The sequence below is a fragment of the Spermophilus citellus genome, assembly GCF_964194105.1.
Source record: "Spermophilus citellus genome assembly, chromosome: 14".
NCBI lineage: Eukaryota > Metazoa > Chordata > Mammalia > Rodentia > Sciuridae > Spermophilus > Spermophilus citellus.
The window spans coordinates 68,527,661-68,551,339 of record NC_138194.1 but is presented as its reverse complement, the minus strand read 5'-3'; the positions used below and the strand labels follow the sequence as shown (position 1 = coordinate 68,551,339).

Here is a 23,679-nt window from a genome sequence, read left to right as displayed (position 1 = left end):
TCCTTTTCTTCCTTGCTTTTTTATGCTCATGTTACTTCTTGTTCTGTTTGACTGCTGAGTTACTGTTTACTCTTGTAAATTTATTTGATGCTTGGGAGGAGAGATATTAGAAGGGAAGGGAAGAAGTCACTAAAGAGAATGAGTGTAGGCAGGTAGAATTCAAGAAAGGGGGAATAAGAAAATTGAAAAGAAATGAAAAGACAAAAAAAGTGAAAAGAAAGAATGAAAAAATAAAAATTTAAAACAACAAAAAAATTATAATGATAATAAAAAATGGAAATTAAATTTTAAAAAATAATAGTAATAATAATAGAATAAAAAGAATTAAAAAATTGAAACCATTAATAAGAAAGTTAAAGAACAACAACATCAACAACAAAAAGTGAAAATAAAATAAAAAAATACTAATAATAATCATTAAAAATAATAATAATAATAAATGCAGTCATAGAGCTCGATTAACTTCTCTTCCAGTAGGTGGGAACTGGGCCAGGCTTCTCTTCTTGATAGGTGGGAACCAATCAATGTGCCTCAGCTCTTCTTCCCAGACTGTGCGGGTCTCCAATCCTGAGTGCCTAGGGCCTTCTCTTGTGGTTCCTCAAGCCAGGCCCCGCTCACCTGTGATGCTCACCACAATAGTGGCTACACGCCGTGTCTGCTGCTCCTGGGAGCCCTGTTTTTATGGATGCCTGGGCACACCCTTTCTGTTTGCCTCCCTCAGACCCTAAGTTTGTAGGGCTTGGGGCTGAGGACCCCCAGCGAATTTGTTTGCCCTCAGGTAGCAACTCCCCTGGTAGCTGGTGCAAGGGACCTCTGTTGTCAGCACTGGTGGGAGTGATAGCCGGGAGTTCTGCGCTGGTAGTCCCACGTCACTCCTGATTCCCTGGGTCTGGCTATCGTGCTCAGTTGGCTTTTACCTCTGTGAGTTCAGGTGGGCCGACTAGTTATTTCAGCGGGATCATTAGTGCTGAGTCACGAGAAGCAGGCAAACCGGAGCTAGAATGCCCCCAATCTGGGCTCGGTGTGTTCTGAGAAGGGCAGACTGTTCACCCGGGATCCCCTTCAGCTCAATAGTGCCTAGTGGTCCTGAGCGAACAGTATTTTGACAGTTACTTCTCCCTATGCCCGCGCAGCTGAAGGGGTTAGAGACTTGATCTCTCCGCGTCCGCTGCCATGTTGGATCACTTAGATTTTAAATTGTCACTCATCTTATCAGCTGTTCCATTTAACTCGGCAGCTCACTCGCGCGGTGAAGAATCTGCTCTAAGGTGCTCTGCGGGAAGCGGTGGTGGCGGCGGCGGCGGCAGCGACCCAGCTGTGGCCTTCGGGACCCCCGGGGAGGGGGTGCGGGCTGGGGGAGGGGAGGCAGCGCCTCGGGGCCCACGCGGGCCGGGTACTGGGCACGCGAGAGAGCAGGCAGGGCGGGGGAAAGAAATTGAGATCTAGATTTAGGGAGTGAGCGTGGGAGGAGAGACGGCGGGGGAGAAGCAAAGCGGAAAGGCGGAGAGGAGAAGGAGATGGGGCCGAGGGAGCCGGGCAGCTCGGGGGCTGCAGCCTTACTGCTCGCGCTGAGTTCGTGATGGACTCACTCCACCTTGGCTGGAGTCGTGGCAAATTCACTCCACTTAGGCCCCTTTCTTGATACGGTGCTGAGTCTTTGTCGACAGATCTCCTTTAATGATCTTTACTTCTTCTTTTAAGACGTGGCAACATACGCTGCGGGCACGGCGGCTCGGAGCACGGAGCGGCTTACTCACTTCCCGCCGCCATCTTTTTCCCAGTAGGATTATTGGTATTTAAAATTTTTTTTTTTTTTTTAGTTTCACGGGACCTTCATTTAATTTATTCATTTATGTATTTATACATAGTGCTGAGGATTGAACATATGCTAGGAAAGCACTCTACCACTGAGCTATTATTATTGCAGTTTATTTATTATTATTATTTTGCCATTTTGCTCTGATGTATTTAGGTATGGATTTTCTTTTATGTAGCCAATTCTGGGTAATTAAACCTGTGGCTTTGAAGCCTTTAATAAGTAGTTTTGGAAAATTCTCACCTATAACCTGTTCTCATATTACTTCTATCCCACTCTTTCTCTCCTTTTATGCTGGGATTCTGATTAAATGTAAGTTAGACCTTTTCAATCTATCCTCTAAAGCCTCTATACTATCCTATTGTCTCATCCTACTTTATTCCAGATATTTATCTTCCAGTTCATTGTTTCTCTCTTTAATGGTGTCTAAATCTTTTGAGCTCCTAATTTCAGTTATTTTATTTTTTTATTTTTATAATTTTTCTTTTATTCTTTTATAGTTATTTTATGCCATATTTGATATTTTTCAAGTTCTCTGCTGAAATTCTAAGTCTTCTATTTTATTTCCTGAATCATAGTTTGTTTCAAGTCTGTGTCTGGTATTTTAATATCTGGAACTCCTGTGACTCTTTCTATTGTTCTATTTTTAGTTGTTTTTTTATTCTTGTTGACTTGCCTGCTTTTATGTCATATTTTTGTTTATTTTATGCTATACCTTTTATTTGAAAATTTATCTGAGGATTTGTTTGAGACTTAGATATCACATTATATTTTCCAGAAGTTGTTTTTTTTCTCCTTGTTTTTACCAGATTACTCAGGCAATAGTAATCTAAGCATTATCTTAATCCAATTATGGCATTTTTTCTGAGGCAAAAAATGTCTCAAAATTATTCTGCAGCATAATTTAGCTCTAGTATACTAGTATTAGTTTACCTCTGGTATACACTTGCTACTAGGATATAACCCTTCAGATTCCCAATAAAATGTACATAAGGCTTATCAGTGCTCTGGACTCTGTCAGACATGTTACTAAGTTGATTAGATGCTGTTAATTATCAGCAAATCCTCAGGAAAAAGTATTCTCCAATGACAGAGTCACCTCTGTGAGTTTTTATCCTCTGGGTTTTGGCTCTGAGTGCATCATTAGCACTCAGATGCCTTCAAACAGTTTTATTTTTATATTTTATTCAGCTTTTCTAATTGTCCTCAGAGTGAGAGTTGGTCAAATCATCTTGTTTATCATTTCCAAAAGTAGCAATTAATGAGGTTTTTTACTTGTTTGTTTTGTTTTGTACCAGGGATTGAACCTAGGGGCACTTAATCACTGAGCCATATCCCCAGCCCTTTTTAATTTGCTGAGGATGGCTTTGAATTTTCAAACCCCCTGCCTCAGCTGCCTGAGCCACTGGGATTACAGGCATGTGCCACTGTACCAGGCAGTTTTTATGTTGTTGATACTTTGCTTGCATTAGATTAGTTGATTTTTATTGCATATCCATGAAGGCATTTTTCAGGTGATGAAACAAGTGAAAATGTATATATAGGCATGTGTTTCACAGAAAATAGGAATTTTGGAAACTACATTGTTATGACTAGGATATATTACATGAAACAGCAGGAGAGAGGCTAAAAAGATAAATGAGGTTCAGAATGTGGAATTTCTTATCTGTCACATTAAAGAATTTGAGATTATTCTCTGTGTACTAGAAATCAAGTGGATATTTGTTGTGTCACTTATTAAAATTAAATTGTTTTGTTTTTTAAACATGCAAATATACACATAGTTCAAAAATAGTAGGGACAGTGGTGGAGTTCAGGGGTAGACTATGAGGCTCTTGGTTTTATACAAAGCACTGAAAAAAAATGGCATGCTCTACACTTATACTGTAATTTGTTTATTTTTTTCTATTAATGAATCCTAGAAGTTTTTAAATAGCAGTAAATGTACTATAGCAATAGATGTGCCATTATCTATTTTGTTTCTTGTTCTTATCCTCTTGTTTCCTCTTACGTCTGACTATCATTCATTTTATAAAACATTGTGTTTATAGTCTATTGAAGGACAAGGCATTATTTTCAATATTTTTTGCTGTTGCAGACAACATGACAATGGATATTCTTGTACATTTGCTATATTTCACATATAAATGTATATCTATAGGATAAATTCCTATAAATAGAATTGGGTCAAAGTTCACATACTTTTTAAATTTTTATAGATATTACCAAGTTGTCTTTCTGAAGTATTGTTACAGTTTGTTTATATTCCCCAAGGCATGCATGAGAGTGCCATTTTTACCATACCATTACAAACACGTATATGTTACCTTTTATATTCAGATAGGTTTTTGAAATTGCATTTATTATTTTTGCTTTTTTCATATATTAAAAAATATTTTTACATTAACTTCTGTGAATTTCTGTTCAGAAAGAGAAAAAACAGGGTTAAAGGAGGCAGATGAGTTTAGTTAGGGTCACTGCCTAGGTGAATGCTCTGGTGTTGAGTACGTATCTGACACATAGTATGTGTTCTAGTATTTGTTGAATGAATTAATATAGAGCATAGGGTTCTCTTGAAGAAAGAGATAAAACCATGTTGGGTTCTTATTTTTCCACATCCTTGCCAACACAAATTTTGTGTTGAAAGTATAAATTATATCTCCATAAAAAATTAAAACTACAGGGGCTGGGGATGTGACTCAAGTGGTAGCGCGCTCGCCTGGCATGCGTGCGGCCTGGGTTCAATCCTCAGCACCACATACAAACAAAGATGTGTCCGCCGAAAACTAAAAAATAAATATTAAAAAATTCTCTCTCTCTCTCTCTTTAAAAAAAAATTAAAACTACATTAAGATACACATTGGGATACTTGTCCAAAATATAGGTCTGGAGTCCAGGGAAGAGATCAACTATAAATAGATTTGGGAAGCATTATACTTTATGAAGCAGTTGAAGTGTGGGCATGGAGGGATGATCACAAGAGAGAAAGAGTATTATAGAAGGAGAAGAACTAAGTTATCAAATTTTACTTAAAACAGAGAATACAGAATCAGAATAGAGGGCCAAAAAAGTCTGAGAGATGTGAAATGAACATATAAAAAAGGGTGATCATAGAAACCAAGGGAAGGAAGAATCTTAAAAGAATGTTAAATGCAAAGTAGTCAAGTTAATGCCAGAAAGTATACATTTTTATTTGTGAATGACAGAGTTATTGAAAAAGTTTTTGTAAGGTAAATTCCAAGAGACAAAAACCAAATGATAGCAGGTAGAAGAATATTTCAAAGGTGAAGATGAACCAATTATTATAGAGCACTATACTTTTAACTTTTTATTTTGAAGTAACTGTGATTCACATTTAGTTGTGTGGAATTATATAAAGCCCATATATGCTTCACTCAATATCCCCCAGTGGTATCATTTTGTGTATTTAGAGTACAATATCAGATCCAGGAAATTGATATTTATATAACCCAGCTACCTTATCAAATTTCATCAGTTTTATATGCATTTAGTGTGTGTGTGTGTGTGTGTGTGTGTGTGTGTGTGTGTGTTTAGTTCTGTACAGTTTAACACAGGTGCATTTTCATGTGACTGTCACCACTTTAGATACAAAACAGTTCCATCACAAGGATCTCTTGGACTACCATTTAATACTTACAACCACTTGCCTTCCTTCCCCTTCCTCCAGCCACTGACAACCACTAAGCTGTTCTCTAACTCTATAATTTTGTCACTTCAAGAATGTTATATAAATGGGATTATGAAGAATGCAACCTTTGAGATTGATTTTTTTTACTCTTAATTTCCTTGAGATCTATCCAAGTTGTTGCTAGTATCTACAGCATGTTTCTTTAATTGCTGTGTAATATTCCATAGAATAAAAATTTGGATATATCTACACCTAAAAAATAAATATTATAAAAAGAATGCGTCTTTAAAAAAATTTTGGATATAATGATTTGAGTGAGTCAGAGTAATAGTTAAAGTCACTACATTTAGGAGAGAATGTTTCTGTTAAAGTTGTTCCTAAATATTTTTGGGGGGTTTTCTTTCTTTGAGGCTGTTGCAAATGGAAATGTTTTCTTTTTCTTTTTAAAATATTTTTTGTAGTTGTAGATGGATAACAGTACCTTTAACCTTTAATTTTATTTATCTATCTTTATGTGGTGCTGAGGATCAAACCCAGGGCCTCACACATGCTAGGCAAACTCTCTACCACTGAGCCACAACCCCAGCCCCTGGAAATGTTTTCTTATTTTCATTTTTGGATTTTTCATTGCTAGTCTACAGAATACAATTTGTTTATTTATATTTTTGTATATTTATCTTGTATCCTGTGACCTTATTGAACTTATTCCAGTATATTTTTAATGGATTTTGAATATTATCTGAAAATCAATATAGTTTTAATTTTTTTCTTTCAATCAGGATACTTTTATTTATTTTTCTTCTCTAATTCCCTTAGCTAGACCCTCCAGTACAGTGCTCAATAGAAGCAGAACAACAGACATCCTTGCCTTGTTCCCAATTTTAGGGAAAAGCATTCAGCCTTTCACTATTAAGTATGATGTTAGTTATATCTTTTTCACAGATTCTCTATCATTTTGAGGAAGTTCTTTGGTGCCATATATACCAATTGCGCACAAAATTTGTTGATCAATTGGTTCTGATCCCAATAATTTAGGTCAATGCACATATCAGAAAGCAGCAAAGTTATTCGTTTAACATCTTTTACTGACATTTCTGAATGTCTGAAGCCCCAGATGGATACAAGATTTGCTTATACAGAAGAACCTAAGGTACGTATTTTGAGGACTGGATAATCTTCTCTCTCTCTCATTGGTCAGTATCCCTTGATGTTAGAAAATTTTTTATTGATTCACCATATTTTTCTCTACTAAGCAACACATTTTATTTTTTCCTTTACAAAGGATTTTCACACAAAAATTCTCCTGTCCTCTATGTTTCCTTTTGTAAGTAAGTTTTATGTTTCACTTATTATAAAAACTATTTGTTCTGGTTTGGGTATGATGACACCTCAGACACAAAATAGCACCCTTTAGTATTTTTAAATTCTTAAGTGTTGATTAAATAATATTTGAAGTTAGGTTTTGGAAATATAAAAATTTTTTTAATATTTATTTTTTAGTTGTAGTTGAACACAATACCTTTATTTTATTTATTTATTTTCTTTATGTGGTGCTGAGGATTGAACCCAGGGCCTTGCGCATGCTAGGCGAACGCTCTACTGCTGAGCCACAACCTCAGCCCCATGGAAATATAAAAATTTTAAAAGGCAGAGTATTCCCATAGTACAGCTACCTTTATAACATGGATTTAATGCACCTGTTCTAGATGAAGATTTCATAAGTATTATACTTTAAGTAGAAACCTCAGAAGCCCCAATATAGTCTCAACACTTAGCTGTAATTTTGTGTAACTTTATTCTATTTTTAGCAAATAGTTCTCCTTTTTTCTTATTAGGATTGTTTTTCCTACTAAAGTAATTTTTTTTTAGTTTGGAATGCTAATAGTTAAACATCATAAAACATCAAATTCTTATCTTGGAATTTGTTTGGCAGGCAGTTAAAAAGGTAGAGAGACAATACAATAGAGAGCAAGAGCCTTAATTAAATCCTAAATTTTTTCACACTCCACTTAAGATTATAAAGAAATCTGAGTTCCACAGAACAAATAACAGAGTTCATGCAAATAGCATATGCCCTCTCATATTCTGGAGTCACTCTTGTGTTTGGAGAAATAGCTCTCCATGTTTCAAGGATGGCATTAGTGTTGCTAGCATTGTTGGCAGAGAAGCCATAAACAGCAGAGTTTTATGAGAACTTATATTGCCTTTTACACTCTGTAGGCCATGACCTATGCGGGGTGGCACTGTCCAAAGAGGGACTCCCTAAGGACAGATAATGAGCAGCACTGAGAGGCCTTGAAGATAGTTCTTTTTATATCCTCTTGTAGCTATAATAGCAGCACCTCAAGGCTAAAATAACAGTAAATAAGTAGGAGAGAAGAGGCCACCAACAGAGATTTGGAAGACTTCTCAAATGCCATCACTGTGCCTGAAAAATGCGAACAATTGAGGTTGGGAAGTCACTTAAGATATCAAGTTTGAAATCAGATTGGCTTATAAAAGAATGAATTTTGCTGCTATAGTTGGCTCCATAAATGAATCTTATAACAGTCATCTGCAAACAGACTGCATTAATGACGTGTATAGTACAAAACAAAATAACATAGTACAGTGGGAAAATGACAGGCTGGCAGAACTTAGGAAACCCACTTGTACAATGCTATTAAACATTATAATGCTTTTGGGAGGATGATAGATTTCTGTTTTGTTATCTAGGTTAAAACCATAGCAAATATTGATGCCCTAGGAGGATACGACATGGAAAATTTGTTGCAATCTTTGTATGTAGAAAACAGAGCTGGATTTTTCTTTACTAAATTCTGCGAGGATTCAGGAAACAAGGTAGAAAAAAAATTATTTAAAATTTTATAATTTTGCTCCATTTAAAAATAAGTGGAATTAAAACAATTCAGTGATCAAGTAAATATATTTGATGGTAAAATTCCCATCTCTGGTAAGAAAGTCAATATTTTATATTTAGTAAACATTTAAACATCTCAATTATAATTCTCTTTGGTTTACAACTCTACTAAGATTACAAAGAAAAGTAAAATACAGATAGACCAAGATTGGCTTGCATTACTAACACTGGTTTATTCTCAAATAATTTCATCTCAGTGTAATATATTTTAGAGTGGATTTCTATCAATCCTTTAATTTTTTAAAAAAAATTTTTTAGTTGTTGATGGACCTTTATTTTATTTATTTTTATGTGGTGCTGAGTATTGAACCCAGGGAGTCACACATGCTAGGCAAGCGCTCTACCACTGAGCTACAGCCCCAGCCCTCAATCCTTTAATTTTTAATAATTCTACAAATTACAATGAGTAAAGGCAAAATTATTTCACTGGCTCAATTATTAGAATAATGTTTGGTTCTGCTATAATATACATTTGCTTCTATCAAAATACCTTCAAATTTTGGTTGCATGCCAGAAACATGTGGTTACTCTTTAACTAGAACACTTACTATTTTAATGACTAATTTATGTGAGAGGCATACATGCAAAAAAATATAATGTCCCAATGACAATACCAATAAATATTTTGCATATTGCCAGTTTGTGATAAATGATTAAAACTATTGAACCTGATTTATGGTAACAGCAAGGAACTAACCAATGATTTATATTTGAAATTAGAGCTTTGTAGAGCTTTAATAATTGGTTGATCCTTGTTTATGTTCTTTTTCCATCTGCAGTTGTGGAAGAACTGTGTGTACTTTTGGTTTGACCTACAAGCTTATCATCAGCTTTTCTACCAAGAAACACTTCAGCCTTTTAAAGTATGCAAGCAAGCACAAGTAAGTAGTAAATAATGCTGGGTCCATGTGAAGCTCTAAGTACACAGAGAAATAAAAATTGTGTCCAGCCTCAAACAAGAGAAATCTGGGATTATAGGCAAAAAGGCAGCAGTTAAATTGTAGCCAGGGGATTACTTTATTTAAATGTCAGCAGAATATTGTCTTGTAATCTGATTTGTGGGTTTTCAGTTTTATCTATTTTATTTGGTTTGTTCTGTTTTCCCTTTGCTGCCAACTACTTGTTCTTCCAATAAAGAACATCTCATCCTTTTTTTCTTCCCTCTAACTTATACCTTTTTGTTTTGACTATGGGAGATTTAAAAGAAAACCCTGAGAGAGGACTTGTAATGAGTCACCGGAGTGACCAGGAGTGGCTGACCAGTGTTCTCTGAGCCTCCTTCATACCTCCACTGCTGGCTACGCCAGGCCCCTCAGCCTCCTGGGCTTCTGTGCTACACACCCTGTGAGGCACACATTCACAGGGTGGTTTCAAGACCACCCTGAAGTCTCACAGAGAAGGAAGAACAGAAGATTCTGGAAAGGGGTTCAGAGAAAATGGCTTCTTTGGGTGGGGGGAGGCAGGAAAGGGAACAGAATTATGACTCAAGCTGACTTATCTTTTTGGCTTTTTTATTCTTGGGCTCTTCTGATCTTTTTATGAAGAGAGGTCTCTAAGCCTGGAAAACTGCTCATCACTTCTATATCTGTTGATCACTTAAGTGATTCTTATAACCCAGAATAGCCCATTCCAGAATACCTCCCCCCAAACACTACTGAGGAAACCAGCTTCATCATTTTATTTATCATTTCATAATCTTATTCAGGACATCAGATAGCACTGCTGGATGTCTGTTGTTTCTTCCGCCACCCTGACTCTGGCATGAATGACTCTGCTTTGTAAATCAGGGACAGAGCTTTGTACTTTTTTACTGTGAAAATAAGGGCTTCAGCTTCTACATAGCCCAGATGTCTCCTTGAAATCATGAAATTAATCTCTCTTTTACCAGTTCCATTTTCTGAGACCACACAGTTGACTGTTCTACTTGTTAATCCTTTACCTGTAATTCACTGTTTATCCTCCTCCCGCTAACCCGTTGCCCCTGTCTGCTGTAGTACCATCAGTTATTTTTATTATGTTTTCACTTCTACAAAGAGTACTCCTCCAAAAATCTTCAGCTGCTTAATGAAGCAGGAGTTTTTTCCCCCCCAGGGGAGGGGGGCAGTGGGATGGGGTGGTTAATAATAACCAGATTTCCATGCATTTGTAAAGAAGGAAATTCCTAAGCTTGGTATACTTATTAATTCTTAGTAGTGGTATTCAATTAGTTATAAATGATTATAAAACAGGACACAGACAGTTTAGATTATTCAGAGATGGATTATTCTGTTTTGAGATTATCAGGGCCTTTGAGTTTTTCCCCCATGCTCTCTTTTTGGGAGTTAAAGCCAAGTTGTGGGGAGAAAGGGAACAAATGAGACGTTTGGTTTTAGCAATAAACAGGGAGAAATAAAAGGAGCAAATTCATGTGAGTTTTTGATGTATTTTCTCCTTGCATCTATGGCTACTTTGTTTTATTTTATTTTTTGAAGGACAAACAGTTGTCCAAATTGGTGTAGGTTTTCCTTATCCAATGTTTCTGTGCCTCCTGATAGAGAAATTGACTGTAATGCCATAATCCTGTAGGTTTGTTTCACAGTTGGAAATATCACCCATTTCTTTACAATGGAAATATTGTATGGTTTCCTTCAAGGGTATATTTACAATATGGATCTTTGAACTGATAATGCTACTACTAGCAGAATATAACTAGATGGCACTATGTTCAAGTTGCTGTGACTTGATTTATGTAGTTTTCTTACATCTGCCAAATTGTATGCCAGGAGAGCAAGAGTGGATTCCAAAGAACTTACATGATTTTCTGTATACTTATCCTGAAGTTTTATTGTCCCATGAAATATTATAGAAATATCTGTAGACAGACTAGATGGGGAGGGATAGTAACAGTGATTTAGTATGACTAAAAAGTCCAAATGTTTGAACTACTGTGTTGGGCATACCCTGAAGTTTTCATTGCATGCCTTCAAGAGAACATAGTGCACAACTGTAAACCAATCAAATTGGTCTTAGCAAGGAGAAAGGGAATCACTTCTTTGTTTATAGATAAAATCTCTGACACTGGAAAGGCTTGTCAGGGAACCATCTACAACTTCGAAGATTTGAAAACTAGATACTAGACCTTTTGAATGTACGTGCTTGCTTCCGTGAGAGAGCATGACAATTGAAAAAAAAAAAAAACAGACCTGGGTACCACTGCTTTTTCTAACTTCTTACATCTTTATGAGTCTTTCAAACTATCCTAACAAAAATTATGCATTTATTATCTACCATTCTCCATAGCATACACATTGAGGTTTTTTAAAAATGGTAAACATGATACATTCATATTACATGTGTTTGTAAATATGTATACACACTGACACACAAAAAGTGTAAAAAATAAGAAATGAGAAGGAGGAAGAGAGAAGGAACAGTAAAACTTAGAGTCCAGAAGAAGGATTTTATGAGCCAGGTGCAGTGGCATACGCTTATCCCAGCGGCTCGGGAGGCTAAGACAGGAGGATCAAAAGCCAGCTTCCGCAATGGGGAGGCGCTAAGCAACTCAGTGAGCCCTGTCTCTAAATAAAATTAGGGCTGGGGATGTGGCTGAGTGGTTCCCTGAGTGGTCCCTGGAACCTCTGCCCACCCACAAAAAAAAAAAAAAAAATGCAGGAGGCAGTGAGTAAAAAGGCAGGTAAGAGTGTATAAGAGGATTGCTAGATAAATAAATTACACTTTTCCACAAGCTATTTAAATAAAGATATTCTATAGTAGTATGGAATTTTTGCCTTATTAGATTAGATATCAGGGTTACCTAGAGTTATTTTAAAGAATCACCTAGGTCAGAGTTATATGACATAGAAGGAAAAAAAATCACAGAACTTGGAGTTTAAAGACATGAATTTAAGTCACATTCTGCTAGTTGCTGGCTGGGTAAATTTTGTCAAGTTAATTTTAATAAGCCTTGGCTTTGTGTTTTACAAAATGTGGGCATTAATAATATTTTATATTCTATTTTCCTTTATTGATTTTGAAATTACATGTTCCATTTCTGCTTTTACCCTTCCAATTTTAACACAGATACTGAAATTACAATTTGTCTAATTGTTAGACTTCTAAAAATATCTAAAAATATCTTAATTGTCATTTCAAATGATTTAGGATCTTAAAACTTTTATTCTACCATACCTTGCTCATTGCTCATTTTAAATATAATTTTTGTAATATATATATTAGGTTATTTTTTTTTATTTAAATGCAGTGCTGAGAATTGAACCCAGTGTCTCACACATGCTAGGCAAGTACTCTACTACTGAGCCAGGACCACAGCCTATATTCTTTTTTTTTTTTTTTTTTTTTTTTTTGCATTGCTGGGGTTTAGACACAGGTTCTTATCTGTGCTAGGCAAGTGCTCTGCCCCTGACCTACATCCCAGGCCCATGTACATGTTTTCTATTAATTTTGTTTTATGCCCTCTAAGCAGTCATCATTTTTTTAGTGCTGTCAGTGCTTGTATCCAATTTATTCACAAATGTTATTTTTTGCGGCCACTCCTTTTCATATCACACTCCTTCCTTTAGGCTTACTTTCTGAAGACTACCCTTGAGTAGTTTTTTCATTAGGGTACGTTAGTAGTAAAAAAATACCTCAGGTTTCATTTGTCTGAGAATGTGAATTTTATTCTGATTCACGATTTAGCTGGATCTAGAATTGAAGGCTGACAGTTTCCTCTCAGCACCTGGAAGATGTTTTTCTTCTGTCTTCTGCTTCAGTTGCCATTATTGAAGAGTTTACTGTGGCTTCTTTTAAGATGCTTTTCCTCACTGTTTGCTTTCATAACCTTTTCTTTTTCTGGGGGTGGGAGTACTGGGAATTGAGCTCAGGGGCACTCAACCACTGAGCCACATCTCCATCCCTATTTTGTATTTTATTTAAAGACAGGGTCTCACTGAGTTGCTTAGCTCCTTGCTTATGCTGAGGCTGGCTTTGAACTCAAGATCCTCCTGCCTCGGCCTCCTTAGCCTCTCAGATTACAGATGTGTGTGCACCACTGTGCTTGGCTTCTTTTGTCTTTTCTGCTTCTTTTTAGACAGGTTCTTGCTCTGCTGTCCAGGCTGCCAGACTGGCCTCAAAGTCATGGGCTCAAATAATTTTAAATTTTAAAATTTCCCCTGAGCCTCTGGAGTAGCCAGAACTGCAGGCCTGGGCCACTGCACCTGGCTCTGCTTTTACATGTTGAATTTGGTGTTCTGTATTCTACTTGCTCCATGTGTGTACTACAGCTATCTTTCTTGGGTTTTATTTGCTTCTAGAATCTGAAGAATCAGTCAACTTTCCAGCAGTTGTGGAAAATCCTCAGCTATTATTTATTTCTGTCTTTCTACTTCTCTATTTTCTGTGTTTTAGTATTCCCAGTCTGATCAGGTGTTGGTGATTAGAATATATCTTATCTTTCTTAACTTCCCTTTCAAGTTTTCCCATATTTTAATATGTGTTTTATATTTTAAATTGAAATAGATTAATTTCCTTTGATCTGTTTTCCAGTTCATTTATTATTTCTTCAGCAAATTTCATTTGACTATTCAACCTACCTATTGAGTTAAATCATTTTAGGAATTATTTTTTTTTAATTAATAAATATTATATTCATGTTTTACAAATCTTTCTGGTGTTTTTTTCTTTTGTCTTTTTTCTCATTTTTTTTAATGTCTTCAATTATTTTAATCAGTTTTTAGAGTTGGTAGCTGTGTTCGTTATTTATTCCTCTGTAGCAGTATTATTACAAATTTCATGGCTTAGAACAACACACATTTATTGTCTCACAGTTTATGTAGGTCAGGATGCTGGATACAGCTTTGCTGGTCCTCTGTAAGACTGTAATCAAAGTTAGACTGCTTTTTTCCACATGGAAAGGGAAAATCTGCCTCCGTGTTCACATGATTGTTAGCAACATCCAGTTCCTGGCAAGCTGCCAGACTGAGGGCCTCTGTTTCTGGCTGGCCATGAGCTAGAGGCCACCCTCAGCCCTGTGCCATGTGGCTTTCCCCATGTAGCAGCACACAACATGGCAGCTCGTTTCTCCACGACAGCAAGCAGGAGAGTTCCTTAGCAAGACAGGCATTGCCATCTTATGGAATACAATGGTGTACACGTGATCACATACAACACCATCACCTCTGCTGTAATCTGTTGGTTAGAAGCAGGCCACACATGCCCATGCTTGGGGAGAGATCATAAAAGGGTTTGGATACCAGGAGACACTATGTTCATGGGGGCCAACTTGGAGTCTGGCTCCCACAGTATTCAATAATTCTATGATTTGTAGTTTCTTGGAAGAACTAATTCTGCTATTTATTAGTTCTGCTGACATGGTGGATTCTTTCCTTGCATGTTTTGTAATTTTGAGTTATGAGCTCTTTAGTGGAATTTTTATCTATGGTTCTTCATCTAGGCACATTTTTAATGCTGCTTTCTTACCGTGCATCAGTGTGTAAATTTGAAAACCAAACTCGCATGAGGGGAAATGCACAGTAACACATTCTTGGGAGATTTTTTTTTTTTTAATGTAGAATCCAGGCAAAAACAAGCACACTTCTTTTTTTGCCTCCTAGGTTTGGTAAGTTTAAAGTCACTTGCTTTTCTGATTCTTACTATGGATGTTAAGTAAGAAAACATGCAACTGCTTTTTCCAGAGATCTCTTTTTCTAATATTTTGGCAGCCCGGATTACTTGAAAACTGTTCCTCTGTAAAATTTACAGAAATACTCGATAAAATTTATAATTTTCTAAATGTATGGCTGAGATGGTAAGGGAAGCCACCAGGGGCCAGAATTAAGGAATGTATAAGCATGTACAGACAATGGGACTGCCATGGTAAACCAAGAGCCACAGGGTACCTGAGACAAGGCCTTGGGCAGACCCTCATGAGGTAAAAATATTACACTGAGACCCCACATATGCCAAGGTCCTTGAAGGGTTATGCACAAAGTGAACTGGAAAATACGTATTCCTTGTGTAAATTAAAATGTAATTTATCTTATATTAAATTTCAAAGTATATATTTTCTACATTTCATTTTTTGTGAAACCCATAGTAAGCATATGAGATATTTTTTATTCTCATTTTGTATAGCTAAAAGGAAATTAGATTTCTGACATGTTAACATTGCTAAGGACAAAACTTTGCTCAATCTAGAGGTAGAGAGCCCTGTTTCAGTGTGGAACTCCCCTCCTCTATGAATGTTCTTGCGTCCACCTCATAGGACTTCTGTAAGGATTTCATAAGATGGTGTAGGTGAAAGTGTTTTGTGGTATAGAGCACTCTATGGGATAAATAAATAAATATTGTTGTTATGATTCTTTCAATTACCTGGGTGATAGGGAAGAAAGAAAATTGGAAGTAATTACAGAAAATAGGATAGAAGAACTACAGCTCCCTAATCAATAGCTGTTCATTCAAACAATACTCGTACTTACTCTGAGTTTCAGAATACAACTTAGATAAAAGTATACTGCATAGAATCACAACCTTTTAAGAATCTCTTTCACAATATTTAGTTGATTACCTATTAACATTCAATGAGAGACTACCAAGTAATGCCTTGTGGATCTAAAGGTCATCAGGACAAAATTCCCGAGTTTAAGAGCTCATTCTGTAAGGAGAGAGAATTCACTAAAATACTCCAATCATGTTTGAAATGACAACAAAAACAGACAACAGCATCTTTAGTGGAAGATGGAATAAGTTCTTCCTCTACTAATAGATAACAGTTGGCTATTTTATTTTAAAAGTCATCCACCTGTTTTCAAATACCTATGGAAGTGAGAAAATTTGTTTCCTTTTTTCTCATTTTTTGAACTAAATGCTGCTCTCTCGGTCTTATTTATGCCTTATGAAGTAACACAAAATAAATCTTTCTTTTGATGACATCTCAAACAACTAAAAAAAATTATACCCTCTTATTCATATTAACAACTACAGACTAATTTTGAAATTTTGCCAGTATTTCCAACTATAGCTAGATGAAACTTTGACATTTGGAAGTCACACCCCTGACATCTACCCAGTGATTTGTCAGCTTGAAAATACTCTCTGTCCCAATGGTCTGGTTAGAGACTCTTGTTTCTATTTACACACATTCCTACAAAGAAGTGGTTTGATGGGTTCCCATTAAATAAGTCAGTTCAAGTAACTGCTCCAGGGTTTATATACTGTCAACAGTTGTGTGCTTTCAACAGTTCACAAGAGAAAAAGGAAATACAAAACCTAAGCCAATAAAGATCAAACCTATATAAGGCAATTGTGTTTTTAGAAAGTCAGAAGATGAAATGGGATAATAATGCAGAATTCTTTCATGTATTCACTCAGCAATTATTTACTGCTGTCCTCATCCTTTCTAACCTCAGATCATCCAGTTTCCTTTTGTGTGATCTCCAACATAGTGTGGATTCAAATGATGTTCCTGTTAGGTTATGCAGTGTGGTCCTGCTTGAGGGTTCTCCAAGTATGTCAACGCATTTGTCCCCTTTGCTCCTGCTCCTGTTTCTATTACTGCAGAAATAGGAAATTAACATAAACCAGATAGCAGCTATACTAGCAATTCCAAGTACTCACTTGCTTAGCCTAAAAATGTATATTGATATTTTTATAAACATTTATCAAATATCTACTTTATGCTAGACTCTGATCTGAGCTGGGAACATGCTGGTGAACAACACACAGTTGTTGTCCCCAGAGCTCTTTCTATCAAGGCTGGAGAATGTGCTTTTTGTTGCCCACTTTTCCAGAGAGTCCTAGAAAGATCAAGAAAGACAAAGACCATGCAGCCCTTTTCCTATAAAATTTGCATTGTCTTGTCAATATTTTCCAGTGACATGTGAGCTAACTATAGGAAACTAAAACCTTGAGTGTTCATAGATTCATTTGAAAAAAAAAAATTGTGGCATAAGAGGGGTGGTGTTGAAGATTTGTATCTGATAATAAGCTTTTTTTGCTTTGCTCATTGTTATCTATTGCTTTAATTGTTTAACTCTTCTCCTACCTTAGCTTTTACAGGTCTTAAATACTTCAGGGTGGTCCTGACATTTTCATTAAAGTGCTATGAGCTAAGTGCTCCTTTTCTAGGCACTGGTGTATTTTCAGGTGCACTACAGAGCTCATTATTTCTTCACTCAGCGACAGCTTTAAGAATCAAGCTGTATTTCCTAAAAGATGAATGGGCATGGGTGAGGGGTGAAGTTGGATGGCGATAGAGTGTGGAAAGTCATGAACCTTTTTATAGCTTCATGGTAAACTTCAGTGTCTTCCTCATTACATTGTTTCTTGAGTGCTGTGCAATTACTATTTAAGCTTTGTTACCTTATTTGTTTTTGTTACCAGAGAGATGGTGTCCCAAGTAGCAGTCAGGCTTGGATTCCTGAGCACTATGAATCACTGAGCACAGAATCAGCAGGGTTCTGCCTCGCAGCCCGTTTTGTTGTGTTTGCTAGTGAAGTGGATTCAGGAAGAACACGCACAGCAGCCAGCTTTCTGGCTTACAGTTACCCATTCATTCCTGTTCCTGTTCCTGATGTTTATAACATACCAGCAACTTGCATCCTGTCAGAAGATTCTGAACACTATAGGACTGTGGACCAGAAAAGGATCTGTAATTATTTCTGTAATTATTATCATACACAACATTTATTTAAGGTTTACTATCTGTTAGGTTCTGTGCTAATAAATTTATGTGGATACTTTTATTTAATTCTTGACAATACTAAGAGGTAGATATTAATATTACCCCCATTCTATAGATGAAGAACTGAGATTCAGAAAATCTGAATGCTTCTTAAGGCCATTCATTTGGTAATTGTTGAATGTGGAATTAGAGTTCCGACTCCAGGCCTTCTACTATCAATTTCTAAGTTGTGCCTTTCTTATTATTCACTGTCTCTACAAAAAAAAATTTTTTTCTCAGTTTATCATCTTGTTTAGTCTTTCATCTTAGTACCTTTATGAACATAATATGTCAGATTTCACCCTTAATATTTTTCTTCACTAGACCTATGAGTCCATTAAGACTGTCTGCTTGACTGCCTTGCAGGTAGCTTATGAAAAGTGCTCTATTAATTATTGAATAAATGAATGAACTCATGGACATGTTTATATTCAGCAACATGTTATAAATCAAATTATAGTTAATCATTGATTATTTGGATATGAACACTAGCCAGATGTTTTTATTTTTTTAAAACATCTTTGTGTAAAAATGGTTTAAGGAGCCCTCATAAACCATCACCCAGCTTCATCTATTATCCATCCATATTCCATCCTTACAGAAATACTGTGTTAATAGTCCAAATTTGTTCTTAAGAAAGAGATCTTAATAAACCTCCCTGGAGCAACAGTGAAATCTTCCTGTCCCCTCTTACCTCACCAAAGTTGCTTTTTGAAACATATACGATGAAATCAATGTATAACAATTTAGAACAGATAGACACAGAATGGCTTCATGGGTCTTTAAGATTTGTAACGAAGACATCAGTACATTTAAAGAAAGAATGTTCCTGTCAAGAAGAGGAGTTGGCTAACCAGCAGCACCCCAGAAAGGAAAGTGTGACAGAGGCCAACCTTAACTGTGCTCTGAAAGCATCAAGCTGAGATGCCTACTCATGTGAGTATCTGGTTACATTTTAGATCTGGATAGAGAGAACAACCATAGTGATCACACAGTTAACTCCCCCTCTTCTGACTTCAGGTAACCAGCTACCTGTAAACCTGTTTGTTCTTCAAGGTAGTGTGCCAGTTACTGTCAACACCCAGCATGATTGATGGTAGATTTTCTCATTGCAATCACTTGATCCTCTGGTTTCTTCTATTGGTCTTGTGTGCTTTGTTAGCATGGATTAGCATCTCAGTGAGATGTTTTTTTAAACCAAAAATGTTGATATAATCATGAATTTCTCATTGAATTATTTCTTGTTCATTGATTTTTTCAAGATATCACTGATTATTAGGGATTAAATAATTAGTTTAAATACATGTCATGCTTTTGATAAAGGATTTAAAAAAATATTGATAAGGTTAAAAAAAATATTTATTCCTTAGATTGCCTTAGACTGCTTAGTAGAAATTGTTTTGTGTGTGTACTTGTCTATTTTATTCCATCATGTACTTAAATCAATTTTGCTTAAAATGTCTTGAGCAATGGCCCAAACCGGCCTTAAAAACCTAGTCTATTGTGTCCCTTGAGTTTATGGTTTGTTTTTGGCTTTACTTAACACGTTCTATCTTCCCCTGCTGATTTTTAATTCTGTCCAAAATGATTCAAGTTCGTTTTATTCTTTTATCCTATTGGCATTTTTTTTTAAAGTTCTTTTGCTTTGACTTCTTAGTAGGGTCTGAGCAATTGCCAGGAATTCTCAGTTCAATTGTCATCACGTTATCTTTTTGTGTGCAATTCCATCTTGTGTTGATCTCCGCAGTAGTTTGCCTTTCAGTATCAGGATGTTGCAATCCCTATCCCATCTTTAAGCTTCCTAATTGAAAAACTTAAGTTCTTCACATGGAAATCCATTTGTGGAGAGCTCCATCTGTAATTTATTCCCTTTCGGCATCGCTCCTCGGTAATGTTTTTGAGCTCCTAGTGGGATATGAGAAGTCATTAAAAATCATCATTTTTTCCTCCTTTTGCAGAAAAAAAAAGTTTGGATTGCTTGAACTTGCTCATTATTTTCTTTTTCTGCCTCATATGAACTCAGATAATGTTCTGTGCCCACTAGAGCTGTGAATGGTTATGAAAACAGACTTTTTAAATTCTTTTTCTTTTTTTTTTTTACTGAAGGAAACATTTTGTGATTTCTGCAAGTATCCTGTATCAGGGCATTTATATTCCTTTTATAAACACCTCTAAGGACTATTTTTTGCCTTTAGCATCTTGGAACACAGTTTCATCTGATTGTTTTATATAAATTCCAAAGATAGAGTTATTGAACTCAGTTGAGATGGTCCCACATTACTCTGCTATTTGCCTTTAAGTACATCTGTCTGCTTTTTGCTTGTTTTTACAGTGGACATCTGCTCTATTGTGCTTAAGATTATCTGTGAAGTGATTCAGGTCTCTTTGGGGTTCAGAGACTGAATCCAGACCCATTAGAACCAATTGTATTTCTCTGACTGCTTTCATGTTTCTTCTTCAAAGCTGCTCCTTGTACTTTCTCAAGAGGACAAGTTAACAAGTTTTTCCCTATTACATACTCTTCTGACTCACTTATCAGACTGAAATTAACTTTTGAAGCTTAGCTTTACCCTTTTCTAAATAAAGACTGTTCAGAATATAAGCAGACAGATTTAAAGAAAGCATACTGGCCCTCCTTTTGTGGTTCAGAGCTTGACTCTTAACTATTAAAAGGGGTTTAACTATATCAGTATTTTTAAAAATGGATGTCAGTTAAGTGGAGTATGGAAGTAAACTGTTATAAATTGGCACATTGTGGTGTGAATTGGTTTATTGTGGGACGTAGCTTTCCTCCAGTAAATATTTGAATTAACTGATGTCATTTGCCTTTTCCCTACTTTACTTCTCTTTAGTGGTCATTATAGGAAAAGAAATATATTTGCCTTTTAATCAATGGTATGATGGTAAATGTTTAACAGCCAACTATCAGGAGCTGTCCTGATTTGTAGTATTTGCTGATCTCTGGGTGTAAATACTTTACAACATGGGTGATTTCAGACCCCAACATGTCACCAGATGCAGGGTTGGGAGAGTTGGAAAGGAGCACACCATTATATAGTCTCTTCACCTTAGGATACAATAGAGTAAATAACTTCAAGAGTATGGATAACAGTAAAACAGAATCATAGGAAGCAGTGAGTTTTGAGTATTCCTTATATTCATTGTCTTTGTTTTTAATATAACTTCTTAAGTTGTAACTGTAATTTAACTTTGAAACTGAGTTTAACAACTAACTCACAAAATTCCAGAAAATTTACAAATCATCATAAGATGGAGGGAGAGAGGTAATGACAAGAGAAGTATCACTCTGTTCCTCTCTGTTTTTGAGCTTCTCCATGTTAGGACTGTAGACCCTAACCCTCCACCTTCAGAATTTTCTTCCATCTTTTAGAGACTGCTCATGCCCTTGCTTGTGCGACCTTTGGTGGCACATCATCTTTGTTCTAGAATTATTAGGTCTTATGGTTTGTTCACAATGAACTTGAGGAAGGAGCTGATGAAAAAGCTTTCTGTATTTCTGTAGCCAATGGATTCTCCGTTTTTTGTTTTGTTTTGATTTGATTTTCCTTTAGAGTATATAAAGTAATGTCATGGGTTTTGTGAGATATCTATTTCTTCTTCCTCGGGGGCTGATGGATCTTCACTGATCCTACCCCATCAGTCTATCAGGCAGATCTCCGGTGCTTTCTACCCATAAGTAGAAGGAATAGCAATGGCACACAGCTTGATATTTCGTATATACTCTTGGTAGGAATCTTTGGAAATTACTAGAAGAATGTGAAAGATGCATATTAAAATGCCTTCTGCTGCTGTTGATCATTATAGTTAAGTAATGATTCCAAGAAAAAATCAACTTGCTAATGATGCAAAATGCTGAAGCAAAAATGTTTTCTCCTAATCTCTGAACTACTTTAATGTTGTTGAAAATCTACTATTTAAGTTATTTTTAAATTAGCATATAATAATTTTACATATGTATGGATACAATGTGATGATTTGATATATACCTTATGCAATGAGGACAATCAGATATCTATCACCTCATACATTTATAATGTCTTTGTGGTGGCAACATACAAAAGAAAATCTACTTTATCCCCAATTTTAGTTAATCTGGTAATAAGATCTTCTTGATGTCCTGTAAGCCAGTATCAAGGTCTCACAACACACAGAATCTGATACATCGAATCCTCAGCATACTGAAGAACTCATTTTAAGTCATAGAGTTCCAAAGTTTTACATTTCTCTTTCTTACTTCCAATCCTGGCCTGGTGGTGACAGCAAAACATCATGCAATCAGTGTTACCAGGCAATCATTAGAAAGACACATACACATGATCATTAAAATAAATACATCAAAAGGAAGTATGTGAAACTGTTCCATTAACATAACTAACAGCTGAAATGTAACATAACAAATCAACACATGTGCTACAACATTTGGTATTATTCTTGACTTTGCCTTTTAAGGACACAGAAATTGTTCTTGTTTTCATTGGAACACAGATGAGTGTCAAGCTGCAGCTCATCAAATGGCCCCTACTTATGGAAAAGATGCCTTCCCAAGACTGTGCTCACCTTTGGCACAAGGAGAATACTTTGCTGGGTGCTTCTACAGCATGTGTCTACAGCATGATAATTAGAATCTTAACCCATAGCTGTCATCATTTAGTCTTTGCTACAAAGAGAAATCCAAATAACACAGAGAGTAGTGGAAAATTCTTTTTCCCTTTTTTTTCTCTCCCTCTTTGGCATTGTTAAAAATGAGAATATAGGGCTGGGGTTGTGGCTCAGTGATAGAGCACTCACCTAGCATGCATGAGGCACTGGGTTCAATCCTCAGCACCACATAAGAAACTAAATAAAATAAAGGTAATTTTAAAAATAAGAATATGTCCAGTAAGTCCATAATTCCCATTTCTGAAGTTTGTTTAAACTTCATGATGCAATAAGAAAACATTCATTAACATGGTAAAAATAAGCCTGTGATGCATTTTAATATGTTTGAAAGCTATTGAGATCCACTTCCACCCAAGAAGATGCTCAGTAACATACACTTTCAAAATGATTCTGAAAAGTTAATTGGTAATGCTGCAGTCTTGCATGCAAAATATCATAGGTTTGGAAAAAATAAAAGTTGGCATATGTTATATTTTAATTTGTTTGATCCATCTGCGTCGTATAATGAAGTAGTATAAATAGGATATTGTCTCTAATTAATGAAGCATCTGAGATTTCCTTATGGAGGCAAAATTAGAAACATTTTTCCCTATAATGCCAACAAACTAATATGTATTAAAAATAAATAGTATTCTCCATTCAGTTCCCTTTAGAAAGAAAATATTTATTGGAACAGTGTTGTTTTTCTGTCCCACCCCATTTTTATTATTTTTGGTCTTCATTTCTCATTCTCATTTCTTCCAATTTGTTTCTGCATTCTTTTTTTTTTCCCCTCTCCATTTCAACTCTTCCTGCTGTCATCTTTGTCTTTTACTATTCTTGCTAGCCATCAGCTAATCTTAAGAGTTTAGCTAAAACCAGAAAATGAACTTCCAGAACTTCAAGACTGTAAAAGTTTTTTTTTTAATTTATTATTA

The 23,679-nt window shown here is 35.9% G+C and overlaps 1 protein-coding gene across 2 annotated transcripts in view; it reads left to right on the top strand.

Annotated features, from left to right (window-relative positions):
- The window catches only part of RGS22 (regulator of G protein signaling 22), a gene marked incomplete at its 3' end in the record, with an annotated part of 133,093 nt that overhangs the window by 56,117 nt on the left and 53,297 nt on the right, over positions 1 to 23,679 (top strand). For both annotated transcript variants that reach the window (XM_081266794.1, XM_081266793.1), the window contains exons 12-14: positions 6,501 to 6,615; positions 8,181 to 8,306; positions 9,165 to 9,266. In XM_081266794.1, the coding sequence (XP_081122920.1) occupies positions 6,501 to 6,615; positions 8,181 to 8,306; positions 9,165 to 9,266 (343 nt within the window). The remainder of the gene's footprint in view (positions 1 to 6,500; positions 6,616 to 8,180; positions 8,307 to 9,164; positions 9,267 to 23,679) is intronic.